At 37.2% G+C, this 14,142-nt stretch overlaps 1 protein-coding gene and 1 pseudogene across 5 annotated transcripts in view; one reads left to right on the top strand and one right to left on the bottom strand.

Moving 5' to 3' along the window:
* Window positions 1–2,237, top strand: part of LOC149078352 (condensin-2 complex subunit H2-like) — a 47,718-nt gene extending 45,481 nt beyond the window's left edge. For 3 of the 5 annotated variants that reach the window (XM_089242003.1, XM_089241999.1, XM_089242000.1), the window contains 2 exons: window positions 330–485; window positions 831–2,228. In XM_089242003.1, coding sequence (XP_089098129.1) covers window positions 330–485; window positions 831–968 — 294 coding nt within the window. In that variant the 3' untranslated portion in view covers window positions 969–2,228. Of the gene's footprint in view, window positions 1–329; window positions 486–830 lie in introns of all 5 variants that reach the window. The other 2 variants (XM_089242001.1, XM_089242002.1) reach the window with 2 other exon arrangements.
* Window positions 2,238–8,702: 6,465 nt separating this feature from the next.
* LOC149078351 (5.8S ribosomal RNA) lies at window positions 8,703–8,839 on the bottom strand (annotated as a pseudogene).
* Between the last annotated feature and the right edge of the window lie 5,303 nt (window positions 8,840–14,142).

The raw sequence follows: 14,142 nt of genomic DNA, 5'->3' as shown, positions 1-14,142 counted from the left end.
TCATAGTATTCAGTTTTGTTTTATCCCCATCTTATTTGGCTTTCATCTGTTATTCCTAATTTAGATGTATAGTAGACTCTCACTAATTCGAAACACATTGGACCAGGGTTGTGCCGAATCACCCAAATTGTCAGATTACTGGGAGGTAGTTAAAAAACCCATTTAAATAAGATGAACACAGACATGTTTTCCTCTTCTTCTCTTGAAGAAAGCTTGCCTAAAAACACCAGATTACTGGGTGGGCCGAATTATATAGATTCTACCATACATTATATTAATTTGAACCTTTTCAAATTATTTATGTTATTATTGTTATTTTTTACTTGTAGAATAGCAGAAGTGTTTTCAAAATCCATGAATACGGCTCTAGAGTAATAGACCAGTTTGAGAACAACAACCGGAAGCAGACGCTACCGTTTGCAGACATCTGCAAAGACAAACCAAAGTGGGAAGTGTGCAGATATTTCTTGGCATCCCTTCAATTGGTAAGAGTTAATTTTAGTTAGTAAGATTTAATTTTAATTAAAAATATACACAGTCAAACCTCAAATAAGGTGGTCATATATTTTGCAAAATTCTGGTACTATACCAAGGTCAGTGTTATATCGAATCATTATTATGTTGTTATTCCTATGTATGGAGGATTCATTTGCAGAAAATTTCTGTCGATGTAATGGGATTTGATTATTATATGCATTATTTTTAACATTTATGCATTCTTATGAAATTTTGTTATTGTTTTCTATCGAAATGTGTGGAATGTGGATAATGCTGTCATCTTCCAGATAGGTTCATCAATTGATGGTTTTTCCCCCTTTTCTTCATTCCAGGTCAACAACTCAAACATTGAAATATCAAAAACTTTGAAGCCATCTGGGACTCATGAAGTATATTTGACGTTGTTATCCAGAAAACGTCACCAAGAACAGCTGGATGAATTCGGCCATAGTCTGGGGGAACATCCATGAATAAAAAAAATCTATTATTTGTTGTTCGTCTCTAGAGAAAATTTTGAAAGAATGGTGTATATATATACAACCCATATTATGTGTATACATACATGTGCGCATAAATTTCCGGGAGAGAGGAAGATTTTTTTAAAGCCTGAAAAAAAGAGTTTAAATGAGACTGTCACTCAAGGAACGTATTACATAACAAGTGACTGATAAGGTAGCATGTTATTGTTTTATTTAGGTTGATATTTCCGTCCCTTAGATATAATACAACATTCGCATCACATTACTGAAAAATTTTGTCACAACATGTTATGCGTCATATCATTCAAATGCATTCTTTTTCATGCCATAATTGTACGGATGAAATGTGTCTACTAATTTCAGATGATGATATTGGCACTATCAAACGAGGTCATTTTAGTCTACTAATTTTTCCGAAATTGAGCGAGCATGGGGTTAGTGGTTTTGAAGAAAATTGCATGTGCTCTATATATTTCTTCATTTGTATGACTATTTTGTGTTTATGAAATGGTAAAGTTCTAATTTAAGGAACTGCTTTAAACCATGTGAATGTCATTCTTATTTCCACGTGTAAAATGTAGTTACAGTCCACTGAAAGAATAATTTTTTTTATTTAGCTTGATTGATTGATCTTGTTTAACATATTGATTGATGGTAATGAATTGCAAGGGATGTGTGTAGAGGTTTTTGCTTCCAGTAACTTTAAACTTTGTGATGTTCAGATTTTCATTCACCTTGCATAAAGGATGTGTTTTATTGCATCCATTTGTTGTCGTCAGTCATGCTAAAGGTTTTACAGAATTTCACAAGTCTTGAGACACTTTCTTTTATACATTGATTCTTGTTGGAAAGTTGTTTCAACTATACAAAATGTGTTATTGTCCAAAGTTGGCCTCTGTTTTATGAAAGGAAAGATAATCTGCAGTATATAGGACTTCCGATTATCCAAGCTAATGTGGACTGGAGCAAAATCGGGTAACTGAAACCTCAAATGATACAGATATTACAGAATTTAACAGAAGGTTAAATAAAGGAATAAAGTCATAAATGGTAGAAATTATGTTTACATGAAACTTATCTCAGTTACTTTCCAACTCAATACAGTAGAGTCTCGATAATCCAAGGTGAACAGAACTGAGACTACCTCCGATTATAATGAAAACTTGGATTATCCAAAAAATAACGGAAACTTTTAGGGGAGATTGTGGAGAAGAATCTCCCTGAATTTAGTTTATGGCAAGTAGGTGATAGAAAATTAAAAAAAAAAAAAAATATATATATATATATATATATATATTATTCAACGGTTTAACTTATCTTCTTCAGACCATGTATGTGTTATTCACTCTTACCTTTTTAGTTTAGTTTTTGATCCACTTATTTAATTCATTAGATTGAAGCGGTATGTCCTCTTTATAACGAGGGCTAACAGTGGGCTTCAGCCTTGGGGAGCTGATTTAAAAATAGTTTTTTTGACACTATAAATTTACTATAATACGAGTGCTGGCAAAAAAAAATCTTGCCTGGGGCCCACTAAAAATGAGAAAATGAAAAAAAAAAAGTGTTCTCTGCAAATAACAGAACGAGTGAGGTTTTCAGAAGGAATTTTGAAAATTTCCATCGCACCTCAGATTATCAGAAACCTTGAACTGTCAAGACTCAAATTATTGAAACTATTATAAAAATATAGAATGATTATTTGTAGTACTATATAAAGTTACATGAACTACTGTAATTTTTATTTACAGTTTAAAGCAATCCAGTCAATATCTCCTGTCATCAAACACTCTTGAATGCTTGAGAGAGTCCATGGTCCTTGCAAGAAACCGGTTTAAGATGTTTGTCTAGTCCAATGTATTCCAAACTTATGTCTTTCGTTGCAACTGTTATCAGAAAAAGAAAAAAAAATCCCCTTGCCCAACCCATAAGATCCCATGTTGTATTTCTAGCTTCTACAGCCCTCCAAGTAATATATTTCCCATTTTGGGAGAAAACTAGTCTGAATCTCTGCTTTCTCGATCAGTAAGGCTCTTGATACACACTGTAGCATTATGTGGAACTATATTTTTGCGATGCAAGGTGCACACATTGTTTTACTGCACCTAATTTTCAAAATCAATTTATGATAAATGCATCTGATAATTTCAAACTCAGTTAATCGAGGCTTGGGTAAACGAGATCCTACTGTATTATTTTTAACTATAGTATGTACCATCAGTCAGCTGGGACTTTCAACCAAATGTTAGAAGTTCTGTATGAAATAGAGGATGTTGAGAGCTCATGGCGTAACTAATGAATCACATATTTAAAAATACATATATGTATATACAGTCAAACCTCGTTAATGAGTCACTCTTGGGAGAGCAAAAATATGACTTAGTAAGCGGAGTGACTTGTTAAACGGAGTAAGCCATAGCTGTGCCAATTCCTGCCTGAGGACAATTGGGACTTCCAAAAAGTGACCCGGTAAGCGGAGTGACATGTTAACCGGGTGACGCACTAACGAGGTTTGACTGTATTACTGCCAAAGTCTGATTTTCAGAAATGATTTGGGCAGGGCTGGACAAATCCTAGATTGCAGGTTACCATGGCGACTTGAAAATCGCCATTAGCACCTAAAATTTTCTTAATGTGATTGCTAAATTGGGGTAAATTTCTAAATCGGAGTCTAAGGGCAACACAAAATTTTCTGATTTCATTGCACTACGTCTTTTAACATGGGAAAAGTGAAAGAAAACATTATTTTGGACTGTTTTTCTTGAGTAAAATACCATGCTTTGTCCATAAGAAATTAGGCTGGCGCCTAAATATTTTTTCAATTTGTGAAGTCCTGGATTTGAGCTTTGGCTTGCCAATTCGCAGTGACTGGAAATCCCTGACCAAAGTTTGTGAGATGGTCCGGTAGGTGCCAAATCCACACACACACATACCTTTTTCATCACCAATGTGAGATACATGGCTCTAGATAGTATTTGTATTCTATTAGCTCTATGTGACGAGAGAGAGAGAGAGAAAAAAAAGGAAATTTGAGAGAGAAAAAATTGTGTAATAATATAGACACAATTTTATTTTGGTCAAACTTTAAAGAAAAAAATTTATTACTGCATCATGACTGCAATACGATGGGTTGCCATAGCTAACATGGACATAATTATCACGAAAAAATAAAATACTAACTTGGCGATGACCCTGAATCATGCCTTTTCCTTTCGGACTTTGGCCAGGGATCTCCAACCACTTCCTGAACTGGTTGGCCAACACCCAAAATTTTTATATTGATTGGGTCGATTTGCAATGAAATTGGTCACTTCGCTGACTGGCCGATTTCAGGCTTTGGCAGTAACATATACATACAGTCGATGCTAGCTTTTACAAACATATTTCAACAACTAGTTCATAGAATCAAAAGTTTGTAAATGAGGACAATTTCAGAAAGCCGGCATATTGTTCTGAGATCAGAGAGCTAGTTTGTAAGAAAGTGTGATTCGCAAAATATAGTGGTGGCGACTGTATGTATATAAACCGTTATACTGTTGAAATTCATATGAGAGATTTAAAAAAATTATTCTCTTCAGGAATATTGAATTTATTTATTTTCTGACTGGGAATTAGTTCAAGTTCGTTTCCACGTAATTGATTAGCAAGTTGTTCTCGTAGGGTTGTTTAAATTGTTCACAAGTGTTTGGGGAACCATCGTTTCTCACCAAAGAGTGATTTGTGTCAGTGTGAAAAGTGTAGTTATTGATTATTGTGTGTAAATTATTTTTATCCAATTAACAAGTATTATTTCTGTAGATGTCGGTTTCCTGTATTAATTCCTTTATTTCTGATGAGTGTATGTTTATCATCATATTTATTATATGTGTCAAATATATATTTGTATGGGGAGGGAATTATTAGTCAAATTAATATAAACGAAACTAACATTATTGTCATAATGTTTCTTGGTGTTCTCAAGGTAAAAAGTTGTACTGCAGCATGGCGGGCTTGACAAATTCCAGGCCATCATGGCAACTGAAAAATTATTATTGTCGCCTAAAATTTTCTATGTGCATCCTTGAAATTGGAATCTGAGGACGTGAAGTTTTGAATTTATCTCATGTCTTCTGACATGGAGAGAAGTTACAAAGTCCCAAAAAAGTCGAATTATTGACAGCTAAGACATTTGGCTGGTACCTAAATTGTTTTTGGTTTTTCTTTCCAATTTGTCAAGCCCTGTCATGCATAATTAAAATCGTCATAAGTTGTTTAAGGTTGTACTTGCTATTATTAAGGTGACTGATGGGAAATGTGCACTGCACTATTCAGAATGTGCATGCGCAGTTTCTGTTTGCATGCATAGGATATCTTTATTTCAATTTGCATATGTTGATGTATTATGTAATATCATTCTTCATGAATGGTTTCTGTTGGTAACATTACTGCATGAGTGATTAGTGGTCACAGGTTGTGAAATATTCTTGGTGGTTTGTTTAAAATTTTATGACTGATTGGCTGTAAAAAAAACGCGGGGGGGGGGGCCTGAACCCATCTCGTATGTGGGGGAAATGTATACTATCAACTGATAAGAGTATGGAAACCCAGGTATATCAGCAGTAGGTAGTTTTTGGTCTGGGTATTTTTTGGTAGCATGGTCTGTGACCAAGTGGGTGTTATTTTTACTACCATGACTTGAGATGAACACTTTTATCTTTTCTTGAGCCACATTTTTTCTACTCTATTTCACTACTTCAGAAGTAACAATTGTCCTTACCCGGATGGCAATGTAACGTATCACAGAAATCAAGCTTTTATAAAAGCGGTATGAACGCTTATGGTTATGAAACGGTTGTCATGGCCCATTCAGCTGTCTTAATGTCAAGCAAATCAAGCAGATGTGGGATGAATTCAAAAGAATATTGAGGTCTGGTCTTACTTTGGCTTCTCAAACATTTATTTATTACTCTTGAAAAGTTGGTACAATTTGTGGTAGTATGAAACAATAAATAGTTCTTGTGCCAGCCGAAGATCGATCTAAAATAATATCAAACTAAAGTTACCCTCCTTTGAAGCTGAGAGGTACTCAGACTGCATCCCTTTGTAGAAATATTGGCACGCTGCCCTTATGAAACCACTGGAGGAAGCTTTATTTACATCTACATTGAAAAAATATGCAAACATGACAGATGTAAAATTAACGATAGTCATAGCCAACGGGTCACAGCTGACATTGGACTTTGTTATTCTCAAATGGCCCAGCTGTTAAACTCCAACATTAGCATACTTAAGTGGCTTGCATTAATTAATGGTACATTCAAGCAGTAGCATATGCAGGATTTTATGGGGGGTCAAATTTCTTTCCCTCTAAGGAGGGGGGGGCTTTAAGTTTCTTACTGTTAAAATCTATATATAAAATTGATTTCTGTGTGCATGTTTTCAATATAAATCTACAATTTTTGACCAATTGTCACCAAGTTTTGCATATATACCAAACAGTGCCTGACTTGAATGATAGACTACTTTAAAAGTTTGTCAGAGCTGGGCAAATGCCTGAAATGAGCAAAAGACTATCAGGCAACAATGGTTTGATGGCCTTAATAGCACTTGTGGAATGCTTACTTTTTTTTTTGGTTATAGTGGTTACCAAAAATATGTTTCAGGCATGTTCCTTTTACAGTGGTTTGTAACTTCTTAATTGCTCCCAGTATAAGGAGAAAAACCGGGCAATATTCTTGGTATTTTGCTAAACACATCTTTGCCAATGCCTTCAAGGCCTTTATGCTGCTTCACGAAGCAAAATTACCCACTACTACTAAACTATATATGCACTTCATATACATTCCTGTACAGAATTTCTAATCGGTACATGTTGAAACATGAAACATGTTTCATACTGTTGTTCTGGTGCTGCCATCTGTATTCCACATATTGGAGTGAAAGTGGTGTCAGAATTTTCTTGTTATGCAAGCACTGTGTTGAAGATCTGACTCCAAACGACACCAGCTTGCATTTATGCCCCGAAGTTGAAAAACCAACTTCAGCTGACTACCACTGTGCTGCAGACAGGGTTCGTATATGGATCCTCACGATGCCTACACAGCTGCAAAAATTACCCACTGCTGATCGGATATAAGACCTACAGGTGTGCAGACATACAAATGTTGGTAGATAGTATATCTGTATAACACTTTAACCCTTTATTTGGCAGTGTTGCTCTTAAGTAACGTGAGTTTCATATTTTTGAATGAAGGCGTATATTTTATATTTTGAGCCTGTTTCAGCATTGATGCTTCTAAGCAACTCCTGAACATTCAGTTTTTACTTGTGAGCTGTTCATGAAGTGTCTATAATTAGCAGCAGAATGGCTCAAAGGTGTACATGTCTCCTATTTTTTTGACAAACCAAGCAAGTATGATTTTTTACTTTTTCATTTTGAAGGGAAATACTATGTGGGGGAACTGAATTCTTCAACTTATAAATACAGAGTGTTGCCTTAAGTTCAACATCCCATCCCATATTTTTTTAAATATTGATTTTTTTTTTTGTCATATAATAGCATTCAGGGGGTACCAAACCTCATTTGTTTAATATTTCCCCTCTGGATATTTCAAGGGTTAAATGAAAAAAAGGGAGGGGGGGGGGGTTGCTTTGAAGCTGAAAAAGAGATAAGTGAGACATTAGCTTGTGTTATATGATTTTGAAGATTTTAAAAATTAGATAAAAAGTCGGCATTGGCTTATTTCTTGGCTTTAGTGATATAATGTAAAACCTCTTAGTCCATGCTTATGTTTGAAAATGTTCATGTAAAAAATTATTTTGTTGGTTTGAAAATATCTGAGGTTTTTTCTACTGTACTACCATTGTCTTGAAAATTTCCAGACATGGCAAGGAAGGCAAAAAAAAAAAAAAGTTCTTCCATAAACAATGACATTGGTGTTTGACTAGTTTCTTCTCACAGTTCATGAACATGTTGCTCGTTAATTCATTGATTCATTTTATTCATTGTTATATGTAAAATATCTGTAATATAAGCCAGAGTAACTGATGCTTGATATGAAAATGCTCATATTTTCCCCAACCAAAGGTTTTTTTTTCTTTCTCTTCATATATTTAATCATTTTTCATTTTGTACCGTTTCTTTCAAATTGTGGTTGATTTGAGACATTTGTTCAATCAGGGGTTTTCTTTTTTTCCATCAGGGATTCGAAAGTACTATTGTACATATTTTGTGAGGTGTTTTTATATCTGAATGATGTAAAACACATACATATGTATATGTGTGTAATTATAAAAAAAATTATATTTTTGTAAATAAATTGGAACCAAAATGGGAAAAACTGTGTTTTTATCATTTAATTAGCTGCATTTTTATTAATGTTTTTGCGTTAGCATAGTTAACCAATAACACTCAATCAAATTTTTCATGTTCAGTCGTTTATGACAATGGCTTTGATTTATTTATACATACAATATTTTTGGCACTAGGCTTATACAAGTGAATACAGACAATACGGTTGAATGAGAGAGATATATTTTGATATTGTGCAAAAGAATAGTGATACGGGGGAATTGTCAATAGAACTGGGGAGTTTGTTCCATTCACCAATGGTATGAGGAAAAAAAGCTGTATTTGAAGCAGTCAGTGTAAGCATCCGCCCTCTCTCAATCGGGCGCGGCGGCCTCACATCTTGAACTAACTCTCTCTTGCGTAGGTTCGGGACTCGGACACCGTGTACAAACATCATCCGACCCTCAGACAAGAGAGGCCCCGGGCAGCAACCCGAGGCCGCTATGCGTTTTCGAAAAGTCAGTGCGTCTTTCAATTCACACCAAGTCTCGCAAATGGCTGCGTTCTTCATCGATCCGCGAGCCGGCTCAGAGTCGTATTGTGAGGGAATGGTCGAGTCTTTTGGAGATGTGGGATGGTTTGGGTTGAAGAATATACCACAGGCATCAAAGTTAAGATGACCGTGATAGATCTTACAAAAAAAGGGTTAATCGGGAAATGAGACGAAGAGTAGCAAGGGGGAGGAGATTATGTTCATTTTTAAGTTCGGACACGGAAACAAAAGGTGACCAATAGATGAAACGGGTGAAATTATTTTGGATTGATTCGAGTTTGTCTATATTAGTGGAGGTGTAGGCGAGTACGGGAGAGATGTAAGTTTGGTAGCAGAGCAGAGAGAGAGAGTGATATCCCGATTGGAATATTTGAAGGGGCGCCGGAGGAAGAAAAGTTTGTTGATACATTTCTCTCTGTTGAAGACGTAATCAGCATGTTTGTTCCAACGTAGGTCAGCTGAGATCATGAATATGTATTTAATTTGAGAAACTCGGGATGTATGGTTAAATTATTGATTGAGTAAAAGTATTCAAGATTTGTAATGACGTTGAAAATTTTCAAGACAAACTCTGTTTTAAAAAATTGTCTGATCCCACAATGTCATGGTAGTTTGAATTTCTGTAATTTCTTAAATTTTCTTTGTTTGCCCTTTGGGCGTGAGCCTCATTAAAAATGGAGGCATATTTTTATTAATCTACATACGTGCCATGGCTTAAACATAGCACAACGCGCCAGTAGATGGTGCAAGCCGGATAGGGAGGATATGTAATGCGACAGCCGCATTGTGGAACCTCAAGGAACCAAGGAAGGCGATAGATAAAAGTATTCAAGACGAAGTAATTTGCGGGTAACTCTCATGAAAACTGTTTTTGAAATATCGATAGGCATCTGCCATAGTCAACACCAGTCAGAGATAGAAGCCAGATTATTTTGGAGAAGTTCTCGATCGTACTGTTGATGAATGACGCAGTAAAGTGGCTTGAAGTTGTTTCATTTGGGGGGAAGAGCCACTCATGCAAAGTGCTTGTGCACCTCCAGTTAACTTCAATTCAAATTCTTTCAATCTCGCTGAACTTCAATTTGCATTCTTGCTCCCCCTTCGAATAATCTGTTTTGTGGAATCAATGAATTATGAAATATTTCCCACTTTTTTTGCAATCTCAGTGTCCTAATTTGATTAAAAACCCAGTGGGCTATTTGTATTCAGCAAATTAGTGGTTCCGAAAGTGTGGAACGTGACCCCTAAGGACGGGTGCACAACCTTTTTGTTCCTGTACCAGATGTGTAATTTTGCTACTGCTCACAGGCTTGTAACTAGTGTACTTATCATGTCGGTAGCTTATATATGGTACATGGTGAAGAACCCCCACGTACAAATACACAAAATCAAAAATGTATGCTGACTGACCTATATAATATCAGTTCGCCAAACCTGATACAGTAAAATCTGTCTTCAACGGAATCGCAAGGAACCAAGATTTTTTTTCCGTTGTACACAGGTTTCCGCTTCATAAAGATTCAAATGTGTAAAATTATGTAATTAATGTTCGTGTTCGATCTCGTGTGTGATTGAAATAAATTAATTGAAGATAAAGTAAATAACTAGTTTATATAATTACTAAATACTGTATTTTTAGGTTTTGACAGAATCTGTATAAAATTCCGACCTATACACTTTTTTCTAAAATAACGACATTTACGTTCTTTTTAAAACCCTCAAAAATTTTTAATTAGGGTGTCTATCTGCCGTGTCAGGTTTGCACATTATCGTCTATATTTATGTAATCCTCAGCATCAGGGCCGTAACTTAGATTTTTGTGAGGGAAAAAGCGACATGATTTTGCCGCCCCCTACCACTATTGATTCGATTATTTCATACAACGGTGTTTTTGACCCCAACTAAAATTTGCCACCCCCAAAATTTTGCCCCCAGGGCAGTTACCCCCTTTGCCCGTCTCTAATTGATTCCGGTCCTGCTCAGCCTTGCGATCACAAAATGAACACAGCTTGCATACAATTTCGTAAGTCTTGCATATCATTTGGAAATTCAACCCTTCACTCAGGGGCGGGCTTAAGTACTTTGCGGCTCGGTGCAAAAAAAAAAAAAACCAATATTTAAATATATATTGCGGCCCCTCTGAACAGGGATTTTCCAATACTCCAGGATGGGCACCCTGGTGTTCGAGAATGACTGTAAAACTCCTTCGTAGTCATAAAAAAAATGTCATTTGGCAATAAATATGGACAAAAGTGTCCGCTTCCCAGTGAAAAAATTGCAAGTGCGCCCCCAGGCACTTGGAGATTTGGGGCTCTCAGGGCAAGAAGACCGATTATCTACCCAGGCCCTCAACTTTAGTGGTTCTCTATCTTGGACTAGCCTTCTAAGTGATGAAGAGAGAAAGTTGCCTTGCACAACAGCTCTGGGCGTGAGCGGTTATCAATCTATCTTGGATTGAATTTTAAGCTATTGCTTTGCTAAGAAGTGTAAGTCAAAATGTAATCAAAACATTTTTATCCCCTTTTGCTGCCTTAAGAATTTAGCGGCCCGGTGCAGCCGCACCCTTCGCACCTGCCTAAGTCCGGCCCTGCTTACACTGATTTCTCCCGCGGCAAAGCTTACTTTTCCGAAAACTTCTGTTACAATTTCAGAAAGCAACTGCTTTACTACGTATGGCTTATGAAAACCACAGCATCAAGTACAGAAATGGTTTATGCTAATCTAAGGGAGGATGATGTAGAGAACTCACACATCTGCAATCATAGATTGCGTAAATAATTACGGTGGAGCACTTTAACATTTTGTATGATCTATTGGTCGCCAAACACAGTGTTTATGTGAAATTTTCCGTTAAAGGGTACAATTTTTTTTTTCCGTTTTCGCGTTAGACAGGTTCTGTTTAATCCAAGTTTTTTAATGTGTATTTCTGGCATTGTGTGTGTGTGTGTGTGAAATTAAGGAACCACGATTTTTTTACGTTGAAGACATGTTTCAGCTTAATACAGGTTCCGTTAGAGACAGGTCTTACTGTACTTCAATTATATTACAAACTTCGGTACAGTACTGCCCAAAACCTCCTATTTATGTGTGAAATACCACCTCTCTCTATTAAGTGAAAAAACTTAACAATTTGATGAAGTATCTTCCGTAATCAAATAATGAACTTTTTATTGCTTAAATTATATTATTAATAAAAGTTAATATAATAAAATGTATTATTCAAAAGTATATGTTGTATGACTGATATCAGGTAATCAAACTATAGGATTGCATTTGGAAACTGAATTCAAGGTTACCCAGGGCTATATCAACAGTATAGGGCCCTTTCTACCTGGCTGGAAATACCAACCTTCCAATTTACATACTTTTCAAAATAATGCCACCAATGCTTGCTACCATGGAGTCCCAATATGAACCAGAGGAGGCCGCCCTTCCTGGGCTGTGTTTATGCGAGGCCCATGTGCTTAGATAGCCCTGGGGTTACCTCTTTCTTCTTCCATTCAGAAGCAAAGTGGGTGAAACACACTCAAATCTTAATAAATCCCTTCTGTAAAAAGCGCTGCAAACGGAAAAAAAAAGTATTAAAAGAAGTACTTTTTTAGTTGCAAAGCAATTTTTCTTTGTTGCCAAAATGGTGCCATCTATCTTAAACATATGTAAGTGACCAAGGATGCGTGCACATGTGTCCTCAGTCTTGGAACCTAATATATTCAACGCAGTCTCGCATACATAAGTAAATAACGTTACATTAGAAACCCTGCTGCCATCTATGAAATGTGGAAAAAAAATGCACGTGGGTTGTTTACCTGAAAAATATCCGTAGTTTTACGGTATTTTGTCAAAAACTGTTTACATTCCGCGGCACACTCAAACTTACTTTGCCCATAATATACAGTATATAACCATAATGCCCCTTTTCACACGTCACAATCAGTCGGAAACCGGTCACCAATTTTAATTGAAGAATTATATCAGGTGCGTTTTTATATGATTGATGGCAGCATGGGGCACCAGTTCAATGGTGTTTCTTTCAAGAACCAGACTACAAGGATGCAAGAGCTCCTCCAAATTGCGCCAAAATGGTTCTTTGGCGCAAATGGTTCTTTGTTCAACTCTACAAGTTGTGGCAAATTTCTGCGCATTTGTGCCAGTTCCGGTTTGTGGTGCGGGTCGTTTCAAAAGTGCAGACAACTTTTCTGATTCCGACAGCAGATGCAGGGAGATGCTATCACCCCCACCCAAGAGCCGAATAATATGGGAAAAATTGGTCTGGATCGTAAAATACTTTGCAATCGAAGGAATCGACACAAAATGGAACGCCCTTCCTGAATCCACGCCTGTCCGATAGTAGGTGCCGATCAAAGTATGAAAATGAGTGCTTTTCAAAATATTCTTGCTGTGTACCCATCTACTGGGTTCACCCCGCTGCGCTGGTAAACGGTGCTCTGGCTGTCGGAATCAGAAAATCATCTTGCAATATGGGGCCGTTCAAGTATTACGTCATCATCGATAGGGGCGGGGGGTTTCTGATTTGCTGACTTTTGATGACAGGGGGGAGGGGGGTTTGGATAATGCTTACGGCATCAACCACCCTTTATGAAAATATGAGTTGGGATTCAGAGGGGCAGAGCAGATGACGAAATTTTTCTGACAGGGGGGGGGGGTGTCAAAAATGGCTAAAAATTTGCTTACGTAATATTTGAACGGCCCCTATGTTTGTACTCTCACACACGACGGTTTCGACTCACGTTCGGGTACGTCCACACTCATATACAAAGTTGCAGAACCAATCGGATGCTCTGCGACTTTTCATAGATAAAAGTTGCAAGTCTAAGTTGCAGAACACGCCCACACTGATATACAAAGTCGCTCAACACGTGTTCTGCGACGTCATTCGACGAATCGAGCGATTTGTTGCACGATTGTATATGGGCCTCCACCCATATACGATCGCTGACTAGCATGCGCTCCACGAGAAACAAAGTACTGGATCACTCACACCTCGCTCCGTTTAACGCTGTTATAGGCCAGGGATTCTCAAACTGTGCGCTGCCATTCTGCGGTGCTCCTGACAAAGTTTTATTGAAGAAATCCTTTGCTGAACCGCTTTGGGGTGCCGCGTTTAAGCGTTGATAAGAGGAAGGGGCTCCGAGGCTGGAAAAGTTTGAGAAACCCCCTGTTATAGGCTCTTCTGCTCTGATTTGAGCCCACTATTGCCGCACAGTGGGACCTGTGGGGACCCTTGTTAATACTGATCAATAGTGTGTTTAGTAGTTTTTCATGCGCGGGACGAATTTTCAACGGACGTGCCCGAGGAGCTAGTTTCGGAAAGCTTCGACGTAGCT

Source organism: Pholcus phalangioides, unplaced genomic scaffold, assembly GCF_987345545.1.
Source record: "Pholcus phalangioides strain wild (caught in Gottingen) unplaced genomic scaffold, Ppha-v1.0 ptg000014l_1, whole genome shotgun sequence".
Classification (NCBI taxonomy): domain Eukaryota; kingdom Metazoa; phylum Arthropoda; class Arachnida; order Araneae; family Pholcidae; genus Pholcus; species Pholcus phalangioides.
Note: the sequence above shows the minus strand (reverse complement) of the source record. Positions and strands in the feature narration are given on the sequence as shown.